Source organism: Heloderma suspectum, chromosome 4 (assembly GCF_057233095.1).
Source record: "Heloderma suspectum isolate Gila_16-S chromosome 4, 16-S_ref, whole genome shotgun sequence".
NCBI lineage: Eukaryota > Metazoa > Chordata > Lepidosauria > Squamata > Helodermatidae > Heloderma > Heloderma suspectum.
In genome coordinates, this window is record NC_139461.1 from 245,249,815 (window position 1) to 245,270,399 (window position 20,585).

At 42.9% G+C, this 20,585-nt stretch overlaps 1 protein-coding gene across 3 annotated transcripts in view; it reads left to right on the forward strand.

Annotated features, from left to right (window-relative positions):
- The window catches only part of SCUBE3 (signal peptide, CUB domain and EGF like domain containing 3), a 165,301-nt gene that overhangs the window by 71,132 nt on the left and 73,584 nt on the right, over positions 1–20,585 (forward strand). For 2 of the 3 annotated variants that reach the window (XM_084853062.1, XM_084853063.1), the window contains exons 5-6: positions 5,911–6,036; positions 11,239–11,355. In XM_084853062.1, coding sequence (XP_084709188.1) covers positions 5,911–6,036; positions 11,239–11,355 — 243 coding nt within the window. The remainder of the gene's footprint in view (positions 1–5,910; positions 6,037–11,238; positions 11,356–20,585) is intronic. The other variant, XM_084853064.1, reaches the window with a different exon arrangement.

Genomic DNA, 20,585 nt, shown 5'->3' on the forward strand with positions numbered 1-20,585 from the left:
ACATAATCAATCTGATTTCAATTTTGACCATGTGTAGAGTCGCCTCTTGTGCTGTTGGAAGAGTGTTTGCTATGATCAGCGTGTTCTGTTGGCAAAACTCTATTAGCCTTTGTCCTGCTTCATTTTGTACACCAAGGCCATGCTTGCCTGTTATCCCGGTGATTTCTTGACTTCCTACTTTAGCATTCCAATCCCCTATGATGAAAAGGACATCTTTTTTTTTTGGTGGTAGTTCTAGAAGGTGTTGTAGGTCTTCATAGAACTGATCAACCTCAGCTTCTTCGGCCTCAGTATTGGGGCATAGACTTGAATTACTGTGATGTTGAATGGTTTGCCTTAGATTTGTACTGAGATCATTCTATCGTTTTTGAGATTGTACCCCAGTACTGCTTTTCCCACCCTTTCATTGACTATGAGTGCTACTCCATTTCTTCTAAGGGGTTCTTGCCCACAGTAGTAGATATAATGGTCACCTGAATTAAATTCGCCCATGCTTGTTCATTTTAGTTCGCTGATTCCCAAGATGTCGATGTTCAGTCTTGCCATCTCATGTTTGACCACCTCCAGCTTACCTTGATTCACTGATCTGACATTCCAGGTTCCTAAACAATATTGTTCTTTACAGCATCGGAGTTTCTTTTCACCACCAGACACATCCACAGGTGAGTGTCCTTTCGGCTTTGGCCCAGTCGCTTCACTCTTTCTGGCGCTACTTGGAAATATCCTCTGCTCTTCCCCAGTAGTATATTGGATACCTTCCAACCTGAGAGGCTCATCTTCCGGTGTCGTATCTTTTAGCTTTGTGATATGTTCCATGGGGTTTTCTTGGCAAGAATACTGGAGGGGGTTGCCATTTCCTTCTCTAGTGGACCACATTTTGTCAGAACTCTCCGCCATGACCAGTCCGTCTTGGGTGGCTCTGCATGGCATAGCTTATGGCTTCACTGAGTTATGCAAGCCACTTCGCCACAACAAGGCAGTGATCCATGAAGAGGAGCAATCAAATATTTGCCCCCAAAATTGGCAAATGTAAAGAACTCATCATTTTGTCCTATTAACTGATGAAGTGTGATGATTCCCTTTCCCCCCATTGTTTCTAGATAAAAGGTTTCCCTGGAATTCGTAGATCAGGATTGCACCAAAATGTTAGCTTTGCATGTGCGAATGGATGAAAGCTAAAGTTATGGGCCACCATATACCACACCTCCCTGCCTGCCAGGTTTGTAGGTGGAATGACTGCTCTGGTATTAGTGTGAGTAAAATTCAGTGCTGTCCATTGGGAGAGAGGTGAAATACAAGTGGATTCCAAGGTTGCCCATGGCTTCTAAAGAAGGGATAGCACACCATTCCAGTAGTGCACTGGTAAGAAGATATGATTTGTGATAAGAATGTAGGTCAGAAAAATTAAAGAGTAAAGGTATTTTCAAATGAAGGGTATTGTTGCAAACTGCTTTTGTTCTCACCGTGCATCCAAGACTTTTATCAGCTGAGCTTCTCATGTCTCCAGGGTATGGAGAAACTGGAGTATAAAGGCTAATTGAATTGAGCACATCTGATCTCCCTGAATAGCTGTTGTGCAGGAGAGACCTCAGACTATGAACATCTCTCCATTCCCACTAACTGTACTTTGTTCACCAAAGGGGGGGCTTTTTTGGCTCCCCCCACCCAAGTGCAATTCCAGCAGGACCCTTCAGTGTTTTTGTAGCTGCCCCATTCAGCACCAACATCTGCTCTGAAGTCAAGTAGCCTTTCAGTTCAGTTTTGGCACTGCACTGACAGCCTCTCCAAGCAAGCTTGAGATTACACCCTGGATGGACTGTAAAATAGTCAGACGGCTGTTGCGGTTGCTTTGGTTCCCCTCTCCATGCTGTAAAACGCCATGAGAAACCCTGGGCTTCCGATGTGGTCTTCCCCAGAGGGAGCAGATCAGCAGCTGCTCGCCGGATACTTGTGCTTAACATGAGATGCCTCTGAGAGGAATGGGCCAGAGCATTCAGCATGCAATCTCTTACTGGAATCAAGCTGTGTGTGACCACACTAGCTGTGTCCATTCCCCTGTCTGCCTGTGGATTTTGTTAAATGCTATATAAAATCTTTTCAATGCTCTATTCAGTGCCCACAGAACCCAGCTTTTACAGCTGAGGTTGTAGCGACCTTTCCTTGTCTCTCATGGGAGTAGGGTAGCCAAGCTGTGGGCGTCTTCCATCAGATCCTTGGTTTTCCAGTTCAGATCGAGCCAGGGAAGTCAAGTAGGGAGGGGAAAGAAAAAAACCATCCAGAAATGTCCCAGCATTGTAGCATAAAATGGGAAGAAAGTAGTTCAAGTGTGTGAATGTAGGTGAGGTGTTGGGGGAACAAACCAGGTGGGAAGACAGAAACATCTGAGATTATAAAAGCCATTTTCCCAGAAGCTTTTCATAGTTATTTCTCTATGCTTATTTTTCTGTAGCTGATCCCAAACAATGAATATTTCACGGAATGTGTGTTTTGGCATATTTGTGGGTGGATCCTCATAAAACGCACTGTTGGTTTTATAAACCACTTCTATCAGTAACAGACCTCTTGCTGGTGCTTCTCAACCACTGGCTCAATATCGCCCTTTTAAAAACTATTTGCTACAAGGTGGTGGTGTTGGGGCACGTGGAGGGGAGTGAGAGAATGTGAGTGAGTGAGGAAGACAAAATGAGAATGAGTGTGAGAGTGTGGGGGAGTAAGTGAAAGATGGGGGTGGCCATGCTCATTTTGGGCGCTGGCAATGCCTCCTGCTGGCATGTAGCCCTCCAGGAGGTTTCCTGAGTGGCAATCCAGCCCTTGGGATGGAAAACATTCCCACACCTGCAGTAAACAGTGTTCTCTCTCTCTCTCCCTCTCTCTCTCTCTCTGTGCATGCGTGTGTGTGTGTGTCTAGGCCTATAATTGCAGCCATAATCTTCTTCCCTTACCTTCTCTCTCTCTCTCTCTCTCTCTCTCTCTCATTGCACTTGGGCAGTGCAGTGTGGTGGTATCTTCCCAGCTGTACAGACCTGACTTGGGACTCTCAAGTGCTGCATATTACCAGCAAACATTACCAGTCCATTCAAATCAACTGAATTAATTAATAAGTTTTTTTCCACAGGACGTTGCTCACACTGGTGCTGTAGTGTGGTGGTGCTGACCCTTGTTACCCCACAAATAGCTTGAGTCTGGGTGCTTTTTATTTATTTGCAATATGCTCCTAAAAACTGTGTGAAGAGGAAGTGAGGTCCACACTGCATTCTGTGATTGTCGCTATTTGCAGTCTACTTTCCAGTTCGGGCAAAAGCTTTTTGCCTCATCTAGGAGAAGCACGGCTACATGCATTTCTGGAAATGTGGACATGAAAGCAATCAGTTTAGAGTGTAGGAAACTGGCAGCCTAAAGTTTCAAACAGAAGCATCCATATAGAAACCACAGGGCCTTACTAAGCTAGAACTCAAGGGGAGAAGTATTTCACATAGCCTCCAGTGCTGGCATGCTGGGCACAGAGAGGCACCAGCCTGACTTCCTAGGTGCTGCTATAATTTATAAAATACTGGAGCAGTGCTGGTCCAATATCAGCAATAGCCTTCTGTTAGTTACTAGGCTGAGTCCTGCAATTTTATTGAGCCCACCCTGCTTGTCACAGGACTTTAGGCTGCTTCTCAGTCTAATTACTGGCACTTAATGAACAGCCTACAAAAAAAACCCCAAAACCTAGTTAGACTATGGGACAGATACAGCGCCGCGGTCTGCTGCTGTAGGGGTATACTATTGGCACTATTGCTCATTGGCATACTAGGTATTGTCTCTTGCTATCCTGTCAATTTATCACCTAGATCAACAGAAATAGTATATTTTTACTACTACGTGACCTCTCATCTTGAGATTGTATGGGTCCTTGTTTTATATGACTTTTTTTTTTTTACTACCTCCATCTTTTGCTACAATCTGATTCAGGAATAGCAGATTCCAATAAATGAAAGACTCCTGTTGGAGTCTGCTGGCTCCCTATTCCTCATTTCTGAGTTGCTGGGAAGCTTCAAATTTGGATACTTAGCACTTCGATCTTCCATACCACCAATTTGGGATACATCCCTTTCTCAGAACTATCTTTGGATAACCTAACTGTTTATGCATGGTTTGCCCAGGAGAAAAAAAGTGCAACTATGTTCACTGGAACTCGCTCCTGAATAAGTGTGCTTAACACTGTAGCCTTAGAGACTGAGTTTGGGTTCAACATGCTGTGGTAGGTCTGGGTTACTCACTGATGCTCTCCCTTTCACTCCCAGTCTGCTTCAGCCCTCCCAGGCCATGACGCAAGGGGGCATGGCCCTCCTGGCTCTGATTGCTGCTTGTGGTGGGTGGCCGACATGGAGAGATGGATGCTAAGGCCCAGAACTCTGTGTCCTTCGTGCCAGAGCAAAGCACAAACAATTCAGGGGCGTGAGTCAGCAGTACCCTGTTTTGTTTGCATCTTGGATGGGCCAGACAGCAGTGTCTGTAGCTAATGCTGCCTCTGGCAGATTTACAGCACAGAGAGCCTGAGAGACTTCTGACCTCCTCCCAGGGAAACAGCACTGGGGCCTTGAGTTGGCTGCCTGCTGCATCATTGCAGAACAGAGCCGGGGATGTGGAATGAGAAAGATAATAGGGCACCAGACTACACCAGATGAAGGGAAGGGGTTAGGTAATAGCGATGATGACTGGAAGGATCTGGCTGAAGAGGAAGTTCACTGTTTTGATGGGGGATGCATAATGGGAAAGGTTGGGTATTGAGATTTTGGGAACAGTGGAATGGTGGCAATAGAGAAATGCCAGAGAATGCGGTGGTAATGGTAATCGGCTCTGTAACATATGTGATGCTTCCAAGGTTTTAATCTTGAAAGGTGTGAAGCAGGCTTGGCCATGCTGGCTCAGAATTATGGGAGTTGCAATCCAACACATCTGGAAGACACCAGGTTGGGAAGGCTGGTGTGACCAGTATGATCTTGACATTGTGGTACCTCTTACCTAAGAAAGTATACCTGAGTCTGTCCGTGCAAAACTTTAGGTTAGAGTGTGTGCCCAGAAACCTTCCTTTAAGGTAAGTTTTCTAGAGGAAATGAATTGGTCTTAGGGCACTTTGTCTCCTTCACTTGGTATGCTTAGCCTTTAAGTTAGAAGGACATTTTACTCTGTTTTGTGTTATGTTTTTAGCTTATTATGTGTATTGTATAATTTTAATTCATCTACTTTAATGAATTTTGGCCTAGGTTGCTACTGAAACCAGTGGAAACCAGGAGTTGTAGCTCTTCTAGTTCTAACACAGGAGTGTGTTTAGAGAGTATTTGTCTACACTATGGCTGAAGTCCTATACATACATACCTGGGACAAATTCCCATTGAACTCAGTGAGACTTACTTCTGAGTAGACATGCAGAGGATTGCACTATTGGTACACTTTCCCCACGAACATTAATTGCTAAGCAGGTTGTAGAGAGAGGTTCCCAGAGGCTGCCTGACCAACCCCTTTAGCCAAGGCTTTCTTACACTGGACTATGAAACATCCAGACAACTCATATGAAGGGGATTGGGTGTGTTGTTTCAGTACATCCAATCTTTGTACAATCCAATCAGGTCAGTCATGCCGGGAGCTTCAGCCTGTCTTGCCTACATGACTGCTGCCAGAGACTGCTGCCTGGGATTAGTGCGGGGCCTGTGCAGTCTGAACTGCTGACCATGCAGTGCATAGGAAAAGATACTTGGCTTTTTCCAGAACACCTCCTGTGTTCCTACTTACGATCTGGTGCCTGAGAGCTCCAGACATTACCATTTATGCATGCCTTTTCACAGTTAAGAGTATATACCCAGAGCACTTCTTTGCTTGCCTTGGTGCCTTATGGGTAGCTTTTATGTTGCTTCTTTTCTCTTTTAGAAGGAATGAACTGCATGAACAAGAACCATGGTTGTGCCCACATCTGCCGGGAGACCCCAAAGGGTGGCATTGCCTGTGAATGCCGACCTGGCTTTGAGCTCACCAAGAATCAACGAGACTGCAAGTGTAAGTAATTGCCTGGGCATCCTATGAAGAGAGCCCATATACAAGTAGTATTTTGTGGATTTTGAATGGAATTGTGCTATTTCCTGGAAGAGGCAAGAAACATGCAAATCTAATCCTGTATCATATGACTTAAGATCTGATTTGCAAAAACTACAGGCTCTGTTCTTTTCATTAAAAAGTAAATCTTAATTGGCACAGTTGCACCTATGTGTCCATATCCCTGATTATGCCCCAGTATATTTGATATAGTGTCCCTATGAAAGAGGTAGAACCTTCCCTTAAAAAGGGGATCACAAACTAGCCATTCCCAGATTGTAAAGTTGCCATGTTTAGCTGCTGCTAAAAGAAATTAGTAGAAGAAATTAGCATGGAGCAGTAAAGATCCATTATGGCTGGAAGAGGGAAGCCTGAATTAGATTAAATATTATCTGAGGCGGCTTACTGTGACAAACCAGTATGTTTACACTGCCAACCCCATGGAATAGGGTAGGCTGCAAGAAACCCTTTGTCTATTTTCCTCAGAGGTAGGCTGCCACCACCTATATATTAAAAAATTTTATTGAATATTTATGTTTAATAATGCTTATTGAATTATAATAGGTAATAACTCATAACCTGGATGCACTGGAATTCAGGTTTATGGTTTTTACATATTGTTGTTGTTCAGTCATTCAGTCGTGTCCGACTCTTCGTGACCCCATGGACCATAGCATGCCAGGCCTTCCTGTCCTGCGATCTCTTCCAGAGCGTGCTCAAGTCCATATTCATCGCATCAGTGATGCTATCTAGCCATCTCATCCTCTGCCATCCAATTCTCCTTTTGCCTTCAGTCTTTCCCAGCATCAGGGTCTTTTCCAGAGAGTTTTCTCTTCGCATTAGGTGGCCAAAATATTTGAGCTTCAGCTTCAGTATCTGTCCTTCCAATGAGCACTCAGGGTTGATTTCCTTTAGGATTGACTGATTTGACCTCCTTGCAGTCCAGTGGACTCGTAAGAGTCTTCTCCAGCACCACAGTTCAAAAGCATCAATTCTTCAGCACTCAGCCTTCCATATAGTCCAGCTCTCACAGCCATACGTTACTACTGGGAAAACCATAGCTTTGATTATGCGGACCTTTGTGATGTCTCTGCTTCTCACTATGCTGTCTAGGTTTGCCATAGCTTTCCTCCCAAGGAGCAAGCGTCTTTTAATTTCATGGCTACAGTCACCATCTGCAGTGATCTTGGAGCCCAAGAAAATAAAATCTGTCACTGCTTCCATTTCTTCCCCTTCTATATGCCAGGAAGCGATGGGGCCAGAGGCCATGATCTTGTTTTTTTAATGTTGAGTTTCAAACCAACTTTTGCACTCTCCTCTTTCACCCTCAACAAGAGGCTTTTTAGATCCTCTTCGCTTTCTGCCATTAGGGTGGTATCGTCTGCGTATCTGAGGTTGTTGATAATTCTCCTGGCAATCTTAATTCTGACCTGTGATTCATCCAACCCGGCGTTCCTCATGATGTACTCTGCATATAAGTTAAATAAGCAGGGCGACAGTATGCAGCCTTGTCGTACTCCTTTCCCAATTTTGAACCAATCAGTTGTTCCATGTCTGGTTCTTACTGTTGCTTCTTGACCCTCGTACAGGTTTCTCAGGAGACAGGTAAGGTGGTCTGGTACCCCCATCTCTTTCAGAATTTGCCACAGTTTGTTGTGATCCACACAATCAAAGGCTTTAGCGTAGTCAATGAAGCAGAAATAGACTTTTTCCGGAATTCTTTTGCTTTCTCCATGATCCAGCGAAAGTTGGTGATTTGATCTCTGCTTCCTCTGCCTCTTCGAAACCCAGCTTGTACTTCTGGTAGTTCTCGGTTCACATACTGCTGAAGCCTAGCTTGTAGGATTTTGAGCATCACCTCGCTGGCATGTGAAATGAGCCCAATTGTACGGTAGTTTGAACACTCTTTGGCATTGCCCTTCCTTGGGATTGGAATGCAAACTGAGCTTTTCCAGTCTTGTGGCCACTGTTGAGTGTTCCAAATTTGTTGGCATATTGAGTGCAGCACTTTAACAGCATCATCTTTTAGGATTTTAAATAGCTCAGCTGGAATACTGTCATCTCCTCTAGCTTTGTTGTTAGTAATGCTTCCTAAGGCCCACTTGACTTCACTCTCGAGGATGTCCGGCTCAAGTTCAGTGACCCCACTATCATGGCTATCAGGGCCATTCAGATCTTTCCTGGATAGTTCTTCTGTGTATTCTTTCCACCTCTTCTTAATCTCATCTGCTTCTGTTAGGTCCCTGCCTTCTTTGTCCTTTATCATGCCCGTCTTTGCACAAAACGTTCCCTTGAGATCTCTGATTTTCTTGAAGAGATCTCTAGTCTTTCCCATTCTGTTGTTTTCCTCGATTTCTTTGCATTGTTCATTTAAGAAGGCCTTCTTGTCTCTCCTTGCTATTCTCTGGAACTCTGCATTCAGTTGGGTATATCTTCCCCTTTCTCTCTTGCTTTTCGCTTCCCTTCTTTCGTGAGCTACTTGTAAAGCCTCATCAGACAGCCACTTTGCTTTCTTGCATTTCTTTTTCTTTGGGATGGATTGAGTTGCTGCCTCCTGAACAGTGTTACGGACCTCCGTCCATAGTTCCTCAGGCACTCTGTCTATCAGGTCTAATCCCTTAAATCTATTCCTCACCTCCACTGTATATTCCTAAGGGATATGATTTAGGTCATACCTGAATGGTTTAGTGGTTTTCCCTACGTTCTTCAATTTAAGCCAAAATTTTGCAAGCAGCAGCTCATGAGGTTTGCGTATTTGCCAAGCAGTCGAGCGCGTAAGAAGACCAACTCCAGGCTAGGCAATCAAATAAACTCCAGTTTCCAATTCAAGAGGTTTATTAAAGAACCACACAGAGAGAAGTTCAGAAATAATCAGGTGCTTTTAAAATAAAATGAAACATTAAATCAGCTCACTAAACCTGATTTTAAGAGTAACTAATCAAAGCAGTGTACAGGTGCGGGGAGGGATGAGGCCCACATCTGGGACTCCAAGGCATGCAAGAGTTCTTCCTTGACTCTTGGCCAACCACTGGAAGAAGACAAAAAATGTTACAATCATAGTATTTCTATGGGGGCTGGCCACCTCCCAAGAGGGATAATTCAAACAATCAGTCAACAGCCTGGACAGACTTGATGCAGCCTCCAGGTGATTTCTGCTGTGCCTACTTAGTATAATTGCTGAGTCATCCTGGAAGGTGTAGAGATGTAAATTTGGGGTCTGTTGCAGCCTGGCAGGTCTTTGTTATGAGGCCTTTCTGGAAGGAAGTGGGGGTGGGGGTGGTAGATTTTTTGCACTTACTGGGGCACTTTTAGATGGAGGGGTTTTTTTTAGGAGAGCACAACTGAGTGCTTCTAAGATTCATAAGCTGCTTAGTACTTGTGCATAGTTGACTGTTATCCTCCGCTCATAGAATCATAAAATAGTAGGGTTGGAAGGGGCCTACAAGGCCATCGAGTCCAACCCCCTGCTCAATGCAGGAATCCAAGTCAGAGCATCCCTGACAAATGGCTGTCCAGCCTCGTCTTGAAGGCCTCCAGCGTGGGAGAGCCCACCACCTCCCCAGGTAATTGGTTCCATTGTCGTATCGCTCTTACAGTCAGGAAGGTTTTCCTGATGTTCAGCCGGAATCTGGCTTCCTGTAACTTGAGCCCATTATTCCGTGTCTTGCACTCTGGGATGATCAAGAAGAGATCCTGGCCTTCTTCTCTGTGACAACCTTTCAAGTACTTGAAGAGTGCTATCATATCTCCCCTCAGTCTTCTCTTCTCAAGGCTAAACATGCCCACTTCTTTCAGTCTCTCTTCATAGGGCTTTGTTTCCAGTCCCCTGATCATCTTTGTTGCCCTCCTCTGAACCCTCTCCAGTTTGTCTGCATCCTTCTTAAAGTGTGGTGCCCAGAACTGGACACAGTACTCCAGATGAGGCCTAACCAGTGCTGAGTAGAGGGGAACTAGTACTTCCCAGGTTTTGGAAGCGATGCTTCTATGAATGCAGCCCAAAATAGCATTTGCCTTTTTTACAGCCACATCACACTGTTGGCTCATATTCAGCTTGTGATCAATAACAATTCCAAGATCCTTCTCGCTTGTAGTGTGGTTGAGCCACGTATCCCCCATCTTGTAACTGTGCATTTGGTTTGTTTTTCCTAGGTGCAGAACTTGGCATTTATCCCTGTTAAATGTCATTCTGTTGTTTTCTGCCCAGCGCTCCAATCTATCCAGATCACTTTGAATTTTGTTTCTGTCTTCCAAAGTATTAGCTATCCCGCCCAATTTTGTGTCATCTGCATATTTGATCAGCATTCCCTGCACCTTCTCTTCCAAGTCATTAATAAAAAAGTTGAAGAGCACTGGACCCAGGACTGAGCCCTGCGGTACCGCACTCATTACCTCTCCCCAGTTTGAGAAGGTCCCATTGATAAGCACTCTTTGAGTCCGATTCTGTAGCCAACTGTGGATCCACCGGATCGTTGTTTCATCTAGCCCGCTTTGAGCTAGTTTGCTCATCAGGATATCATGGGGCACTTTGTTGAAAGCTTTGCTGAAGTCGAGGTATATGATGTCTACAGCATTCCCACGGTCTACAAGGGAGGTTACTTGATCAAAAAATGAGATCAGATTCGTCTGGCAGGACTTGTTTTTGACAAATCCATCTTGGCTTCAAGTAATCACAGCATTGTTTTCAAGGTGCTTCCAGATGGATTCTGTCTCTTGCACTTGATGGTGCAAGAGACAGAGCATTATTTCTGTAAGGTGGTTTAGCTTGTTTTCAGCATTTAGATGCACAAGAATGTCCCTGAAGAAGGAGCTTATTCCAAAATGCATCCTAGGAGACTTCCAGGAGGGTGATTCTGTTTGCTTCCACAGCAAATTTTGCAGGGGGTTGGGCAGAGTGTCTGTGCAAAAATAACCATGGGGAGATTGCATGCGACATGTTGGCCACCCCTGCTTTAAGTCGTTACACTCAAGAGTTTTCATTGTTTTTGCTGCAGCAGTCTAAACCTGCTCATCCTCAAAATGATTTAATGAATGATCTTGGAGTGCCTAAACCATTTAGTTTGATCTTGATTGTCTTGACAACTTGAATCTGGTTTCTGTGTAACTGACTTTGTGATTATAATGTTTACAAGCTGCCACATTGTTTGCCTGTTCTCTTGCCCCTTACAGTGACCTGCAACTATGGCAATGGAGGGTGCCAGCACACTTGTGACGACACAGATCAAGGGCCAAAGTGTGGTTGCCATGTGAAGTTTGTGCTGCACTCTGATGGGAAGACATGCATAGGTAGGTGAAAGCTGTAATTCAAGCCTTGGCTGAAAGTGTGCGTGTGCGCGTTCTGGATGGCAAATGGAAAATGATACTTATAAAGCATTTACTAATGCAATATCTAATTGCCTCTAGCCCTCCAAATGCCACTTTGTGCAGAGGGCATTAAAGGAAAAAAATCAAACAGTTTAGAAAAATGTCCAAGGTGCCAGGCATAAAGTACAGCGTCACTGAACCATACAGCTGTAACTGGTGCTGCCTGAAACAAGTTACTTCACCCTGCTACATGGCATTGCCAGCCCTGCCTTGAACAATGGAGCAGGCTACTTTCTACACTTCATCCACCACTCATGTTGGAAATAGAATCCCTGAAATTGTAGGATGATTCTGTATTGCAGCCAAAGGTCCAACTGCTCTATATTGCTTACAATGTAGTACACTTGAAGGATATGAGGTTTAACACACACACACACACACACACACACACACACACCCCCGTGACATGTTATTGACTTCACCTGACCAAGGGTGTGTACCAAGTGAGCTAGGTGCAACTTCCTGATTGATCTGCTATGGAACATAGATCAGCTGGGGTCATTTCTGATTGAAGGAGTACCTTACATATTGCAGGGAGCACATGGCTTACACAGATATATACAAACACAAATGGATGAGCAGCTTTGAGGATGCAGCCGTGTTGGATTTGGTTCAATAGTGCAGACACCTGGTACCCAAAGTTTCCCAGACAGATGTCTATATTTGGAACACACACACACACACACACACACACTGGGGGAAGTTGACTCTGCAGTTTCTTCCAGCAACTGAATCCGTTGCTGAACTACTCTTGAATTTAATAAGGGGGTCTTTTCCTGCAATCTTCAACTTAAATTATATACATGTTATGCATATTTTATACAAAACAAGCATTTATCATAAAATACACATTTAATCAACTGTTTTGTTAAAAACACAACTTTATATGCATTTTAGTACATTTTAAAGCCAAAAACTGTATTGCAAAATTTAGAGAAGTGTGGAATTAGAAGGATAACTATGTTTCAGTCTGCACATTAGTTCAACAGGTGCAGATTTTATTTATTAAATTAAATTTAATAAATTTATTACATTTATGAGGTCCACTTCCAAATGCAGACCTCAGGCATCCCTCATTATGAGTCAGGTGATTCAGAATCAATCAGAAATATTTCAGTTACATTTCAAATTGGACAAAAACTTTATTTAACATGTAAATTTGATATTAGTGAGGAGTAAGGAAGGGAAAATAGAAAAGTAAAATCCACTAGATTTCTTCAGTGTCTGTCTGCCAAGAAACACGACATTTAATCTAATAATTATCAAAGGGTTGATTGAGCATGCTAGTGCCCATAGCAGACTTAGGAATTGCAGTGCTGATATGGGTGGTACAATCCATGTGGAGCCTTGTCGTACAAATCCAAGTGAAATTCAATATCTCCTTTTCCTTGGATACTGCTTCTCACATGTCTTGTTGAGATGTCAGACTGACACTGCAGGAGGCTTCAATGTGTATATGATCAAAGAGAAGGTAGCACTGATTTCCTTTCCTCCAAACCAAGTGTTATTAGGAGTTCAGTGTTCAAAGGAGAGACTCATTCCTCCTCCTTCTCTAAGGACCAAACTAGACCTGATGACAGCAGATCCCAATGTTTTTAGCAGCGTAGCAGCAGAATCTGATTGAGACTGTAGTATTGGGGGAGAGGTGTGTATTTCATTGGAAACCATTTCCGCTCCAGCTGCTATTTGCCCCATGTGGGGAGACATACAGCACAAAATGTATATCTGTATTTTCCCCTGTGGACCTAAAGCAGCTTTGGTGATGCCAAAGCATGAGAATGGAGAGGAAGGGTTTACCCATCCAATGCTGTGGTCCTCATTGGATTTGGGGCTTCCTTCAGTGTGGTTGCTATTACTAGTGCAGTCCTATATATGTCTACTCAGAAATGAGCCCAACTGAGTTCATTGGGACTTACTCTTGGGTAAGTGGGTATAGGATTGCAGTCTTAATCTTTAAAAACAGCAGGATATGGATCTTATGCTGTCATGTATCTTTGCATGAGATACTATCAGTGGGATAGATGAGTATTCAACACAGAAGCTGTATGTACAGAAATGTCCTCTCTGCTGGCTGGAATCATTCCTGCTCAGCTACACGTCCCGTTCCCTAAGTAGACTATACAGATAAAGATTTTTTTTTTCCTTTTTGGCGCTTTTCTTTTTGGACTTTATTGGTCCTCCACTAAAATGTGATTGCTTAATACTAGGAATGCTGGGTTGTGCTCAATATGCTTGGAAATTCTTTGTGGTTACATAAAAAAATCCAGCTTCAGCTTCAGTTAGTAGACCCTGCAAGAATTAGCTGAGTACTCTGCATGTTTGGAACTTGGAGCTCGTACAATGTGTTATTTACAGCTAAGAGCATAATCCTAATCCCTGGAGCTAGCTCACTGGAGGGGGTTAAGAGTGGGCAGAGATGACCCTCCAACAGCTTCCTCTCTGCAGATATATTTTTTGGGGGCTCCATTCACCCCACAGGTCCCTTTCCATTCTCAGAAAGCTCCATGGTCAGAAAACTACTGTCAGCGGTGCTTGTGATGGCAGCAGTTGTGAGAAGAGTTCAAAATGGGGCATTTTAGGACAGGGTGCTCGTGGCTTTGGATCCCCTGGATCCCCAAGGGGCTCCTCAGTAACATCATCCCTGAGCTGGTGTGGTGAAAAAGGAAAGAAAAAACACCTCCCCATCTTCTGCCCTGGCCAGTGCAAGCTGGCAGAGCTTGGGATGTAGTGGTGGGTCTGCTGCTCCACTCTGGAATCATGTACTTCAGTGTTAGAAGAGAGGGGTGTATGTGCATATACTTCTTTTTAAAAAAAACATATATTTTATGAATGTTAATATAAACATGCCAATTGATAAAAATGGTTTAAAGTTTATCATATTTATGTTTTATCACCTGCATTTGATTTAATATAAGTGCATACCTATGTACAGTTGGTTATATGTTCTCACTCAGACATGTACTCTGTCATGCATAATAAGAACAAGGGAATTACAGAATTTCAAATGTTTTGAATGAAGGAATCTGATGCACGCACAAGGATAGCTGCTGCCTTGGCTTGTCTTTATTATCCTCTGATCCCCCTGGGAAGGGTTGGAGAGGTAAATATTAGAACATAGCAGCCTATTCTAACCAACAACTTGGCATAGAATCATAGAATAGTAGGGTTGGAAGGGGCCTACAAGGCCATCAAGTCCAACCCCCTGCTCAATACAGGATCATTGCCAGGCATCTGGCATTGTAAAGTCTCAGTCTGAGAACAATGGTCAGAATGAAAGAAAAACCCTAGTATTTGACTTGTTTGTGTTTTGGAATACCAGAACATCAGAGAGAGAGAGAGAAGCTTTACTGGTTTCAGACACTTATGCAGCATGAGAGCAGATTAATTTTAAGAAGTTCCGTGTAGGAAGTGATCAAGTCACATATTACTGTAAATATTTCTTCTTACTGCCTTAAAATTGCAATTAAAAGCAGCTCAGATATTAGACTCTGAAGGCATCTGCTGAGCTTCTCAGGAAGTACTCTGCACAAATTTTTCACATGGCAATTTCTTTCTGGATTCCGGATATAGTCAAGGCAATCCAGGTCCTATCACTAGATACTGTGGAAGGGCCCTTTGATTTAGCATCCCATGGGATGATGGTCCCATCCCAACCAAAAGTCCTCCCAAATCTTGCCTCCCAACCCCAGTTTAGGATACATACGCATATGACCTCAGTTGTGGCAGTCGCTGAGTAGCTCACAACCAGTTTGTATTCCCAAATCATCCATTTGGTTCTGTTATTTTTATGTTATGTATGGAGAATTGTGGTCCAGAAGCACTGGCGCCTGGATTCTAAGCAAATAAACTTGGAAATGTCTCACTGATTTCAATTGTGCTTCCAAGTAATGTGCTTAAGAGTGCAGCCGAAAAGTGTAACCCTGAGAATGGGCCAAGCCTCATCTTTAACTTTGCTCATATGGAATAATGATTAGCTTTTTTTTTTATTTTCCTGAGTGGAATTCTAAAACGTAGTTCTTGAGTCTGTTTTTGTGTGCTGTCTCTTTGAGCACTTCTTCCCTTCTTGCTGTGTAATACTGTGCTTAAACTTTGTTTTGTGCATTACTCCAAACATGCGGGGCGGGAGGCTCAACCTGATGTAGATCTCTTCAGATAGAGGAGGCTGTTACTCTGTGTATACAATCTTCTTGGGTTTTATTTGGTCATGTGATGGAGTTCATTCATATATATGCTGACTGACTGATCCATCCATTCATTCAGATGCTGTATCTGTATTTCTACTGGGCCAATTATATTTTCCCAGAATCCAAACAACCAAATCTTGTTGATGGGGAAATTCATTTGTTTTACTCAGCTAGTGCAGCAGTTGTACTAGTGAGAGGGTGGATTGATTGAAGTTGAGGTGATTTAAAGTAGGGGTGGGCAGACTTCAGGCTTGCAGGATCTACTTTGATTTTTATTAGAATACTAATATTGCCTGGTGCAAAACAGTGGCTAAGAACTGAGAAAAAGGATGCTTTTGAGCAGATGCTGAGCCCAGGAATTGGTGATCAGTACCAGAACCAAGCTCACCAGTCCTGTTGCACCCAGGTCCACTCCTGATTTTCCCTCAAGGGTTCTTTTTCAACAACCAAATTTAGGGCACGCTCCTGTACGTGTAGAGACAGAAAAAAGTCCTACAATTCCCAGTATCCCTCCAAAAAAGCCAGTTTAAATTAAGTTTCCCATTTTGAAATCCATATATTTCATGAATAAGCATGCATAGTAACTGGTTACTAAAACAATTAAGCTAGTTTGGTTTGCAACTAAATAAAGCCTTTATACAATCTAGGAGCATAATCTAGAACCTTTGGCTATGCTGTCCACATGCCTTTTGTGTTTCAGAATTATGTCGGCTGCCCATTTGCTACCGAGCCAGGTGTAAGGTTTTGGTACTAGTATTCAAAGCCCTAAACAACTTGGGACCAGGATACCTGAGAGAGCGCCTTCCCCCTTACCAAACTGTCCTGTCACTGAGGTCATCAGAGGGCATACTCCTGGTGGTTCCACATGGACCTATGGTCTGACTGGAGTCCACCTGGAGAAGAGCCTTCAGTGTGGTGGCCCCCTTTCTTTGGAACTCTCTGCCCCTGGAGGTCAGGCAGGTGCCAATACTGTATTGCTTCTGGCGCCTCATGAAAACAGTGCTGTTCCAGGAAGCATTCCTTAAATGACCAGCCACAGTTTTTATTGGCATTCAGTTTTTAATAATTTTAATATGGTGTTTTAATCTTTTATCTTTTTAACTATTGTACCTCTTACGTTCACCTCTCCGGAATCTGTTTAGATGGGGAGTGGTATACAAATGTTGTAAATAAATAATAAATAAATAATAAAAACAGACTGATTTTTTTATGGCTCTCTCTGCAATAATACTTGCAAGGATACTAAGCAAGATCACTTATTTAAAGCTAAAGCTAAAATTCTGTGCAAATTTGTTTGGCGGTTAAGTCCTATTGAACAAAGGGGGAATTACTTCTGAGTAAACATGCATAGAATTGGGTTATAAATAGGGATGCTTGAGAATTTTGTTTGTCCTGCATTTGGAAGTAATCTGACATGATTCACATCTCCCAAACTAATGTACATATTGGAATGCAGTTAAAATGTGTATTTTAAAATGTGTATTTTATAATAAAATGCATATAAAATGTGTATTTTACAATACAATGTGTATAAAAATGTATACACATTTTTGTGTGGAGTTTTTCAACCTCCACATAGTAATGCAGAAATGGGATGGAACAAACTTATGAATGAATACATGCAAAACTAATACAGGCTGAAAGTAGACTGATCCATCTCTGGTTGTAACTATTGTCCAGAACTGTCCAGAAGCAAGGGATGGTAGTTACTGAACAATTTTTTTTTTTTCTGCATGGAATGGGAAGTGTCCATCCTATTTGGTTGGTGGAGTCATAAATAGTCAGTAACTGAAAACATTGCAGAACTCAGGTAGTTGTAGGACATTTTGTTTGTTTGTTTGTTTGTTTGTTTGTTTCAATACCTCCCAATAGCCAAAACTCTCTAGGTGGTTTACAAAGATTAAAACCACAAAGTACAGCTTAAAACAATATAAAATATAAAAGCTTACAACTACAGTATAAAACTACAACCAGAATAAAAGCTAGCAGCAATGCAGAAATTTAAAATACAGATTTAAAACAGCAGAGCTAAAAGGCTAGAGTGCTAAAATGCAGGGAAAATAAAAAGGTCTTCACCTGGCACCAAAAGGAGTACAACATAGGTGCTAGGCAAACCTCTCTAGAGAGTTTATTCCACAGCCGGGGTGCCACAGCAAAAAAGGCCCTCTTTCTGGTCACCACCCACCTCACTTCCTTTGGCAGGGGCTGCCAGAGAGGGACCCCTGAAGATGATCTTAGGGTCCAGGCAGGTACATATGGAGGGAAGCGATCTTTCAGATAACCTGGACCCAAGCCGTTTAGAAACATAAGATCATGCATATGGGCTTAGTGGATGAACCTGGTGAGATACAGGATGGCATATCCTGAATTCTAGCACCTATGATGACTTACTAATATTTCATTCAAGTAGGAAGTCCACAATTAAGAGTATAGTACATGATGCAGAGGATGAGATGGCTAGATAGTATCACCGATGCAATGAATATGAACTTGAGCACACTCCGGGAGAGAGCGGAGGACAGGAAGGCCTGGCGTGCTATGGTCCATGGGGTCACGAAGAGTCAGACACGACTTAATGACTGAACAACAACAACAACAATTTGACTGCTAACACTGCTCGCTGGCCATGGCAATCTCCAGTTAAAGCGTACAAGAGTCTATTGGCATGGCACAGGACAAAGTTGACAAACGAACACTTAGGAAAGAGTGGAATGGAATTGTAGTGTCAGATACATCCAGGATGGTGGAAGCAGGCTTTGGCTTCCATTCAGCACACCTTTCTGGGCCTAAAATTGTGCTTAATCCAATAAAAATCGATTCATCACACATACAGGACCTTAGGAAAAAAATCTGGCAACCTCGGATAAATGAAGGCTGGCGTGCTATGGTCCATGGGGTCACGAAGAGTCGGACACGACTTAACGACTGAACAACAACAACATGACTTATTGTGTCAACCAGCCTTGATCTCTTTGTCTGACAGATGGCCATGATTCAGGTTTAAGGGTTTATAAGTGTAGGCTTCAACATGTTTGTATTAAATTCAGATTTCCTTTTAAACCAGGTTATTTTAAAAAGGGATGCTTATTGTAGTTGAATTTTTAAAGAAATAAGTAAAATCCAATTTAAGTCATTACAAAATATTTTATTGGTTCTGTAGAATGAGATTGTGTGATGGTCATGGGCCTACTGGAATAGTATGTGTAATATCATCACTGGTTGATGAGTGCCACAGCCCCACATGCCTTTTGATCATGCAGAGACTAAGGCAACAGAGCTGTGAATCAGGAACTCCCTGTTCAAATCTTGCTTCTGCCATAGACTTGGCATGATGTGGATAATAATTCTAGCTGTGATATTACAGAGTTCTAATAAAGATTATCGATAATGTATGTGAAAGGAACACTCAGAAACAATATAGAAACACTGTATTTTCTTACCTTTTTAGAAGTTTAACTTTAAATAAAAATATTTTGGATGTTGAGGGTGCTTCCAGACAAGGATTTTATGGTGCCATTAGCCTACCTAATTCATGGAAGTTTATGGTTGGGGGGCGGGGATTCCAGATGATGACGTCTTCTACTTGTAACCCTCCTGGTTTTTTTCACTGTTTTTTAATCTTTTTTCTTAATGGAAGAAATTTGTTAAGGAACAACTGCACAATCCCTTCTGATTGCTAGCACTAGAAGCCCTATAGTGTTTTGCCACTGTACTGCAATTGTATGGTAGCACTCATATTTTCCTTTTAGAAAATGGCAAATGCCAACAGGGTTACTTGATGGCTATAAGCTACCTCCAGTATCAGAGGCAATATGCCTTGTATACTGGTTGCTGGGGGACACGAGCAGGAGAGTGCTATTGTACCCATGTCCTATTTGTGGGTTTCACACAGGCAGCTGGATAGTCACTGTGTTAACAGAATGTTGGACTAGATAGACCCTTGGACTGATCCAGCATGGATCTTCTCTTGTTCTTACCTTTCCCTTCTTCCACAATGTCGCACTGTTATAGGAACTTTATCTCTCTGTCTGGCCTGGACCACATGAACAAGTCACGGTGAGGCTTGGGGTTGTATGCTTCCCCCCTCCTCCTCTTTCAGGTATCAGAGGAGGAGATCAGAAGTATCTATTTCCAGCTTCAGACTAACGACGTTTCCCTGTGACTGCCTGAACTTGAGGAACTGTGGTTTGTTTAAATCATGGCTTTAAAATAAGCCATGATCTGCAACCACAGTTTGATTCTGGCTTGTTCTCAGTAACCATAGTTTAAGCAACCACATTTCTCCAAGTCTGGACATCATGGAGAATTGTGGTTTGTTTAAAATTAGAATTGAAAAGCTTCTGATTTCCTCTGGTGAGTGAAAGAGGAGGAGTGGGGAGTGGGCTGTACATGAGCCATGGAAGCCATTATTTTCCAAAACCCTACCGGTGGATCATTGGGCACTACGTAGGGCAGGATTATTCCTGTTTTCTAGTTTTTCTGTAATAGGTGGTGTCACCCACAAGATAGGGCAAGGAGAATTGTTCTGTAACTGATTCCCCAAGTAGGAGAGACTGAATAAGAAATGCTTGCTCAGCCCAGATTTGAGTGTTTATTGAGGTCTCTTCCCAGGATGGATGGCTTAAAAAAATAAAATCCAGGTATTCAACCCTTCAGAAAATCGCCAACTGCTGTTCCAAGGTTCAGTTTTGTTTCAGAACTTATTCTGGACTCTATAACACCAAGGAGCACATCAAAGAATTCATTGAAAAGACAGGACCACTGTCCCCTGGGACACCCTTGCCCTGAAAATGAGAAGCTGGTCTTGCAGAACACATAGCCTTGAGCTTGTCCGCTGTTTGTTCCTGCCAGCTGTGTGAATGGGAAGGACAGCAGTGAAGTCTGAAGCATCCCATTCATATGTACTGCATGGTACTCTCTGCTTCTGGCTGCTCTGCTTGGAAAACACTGTTAGATTGTGCAGGCATC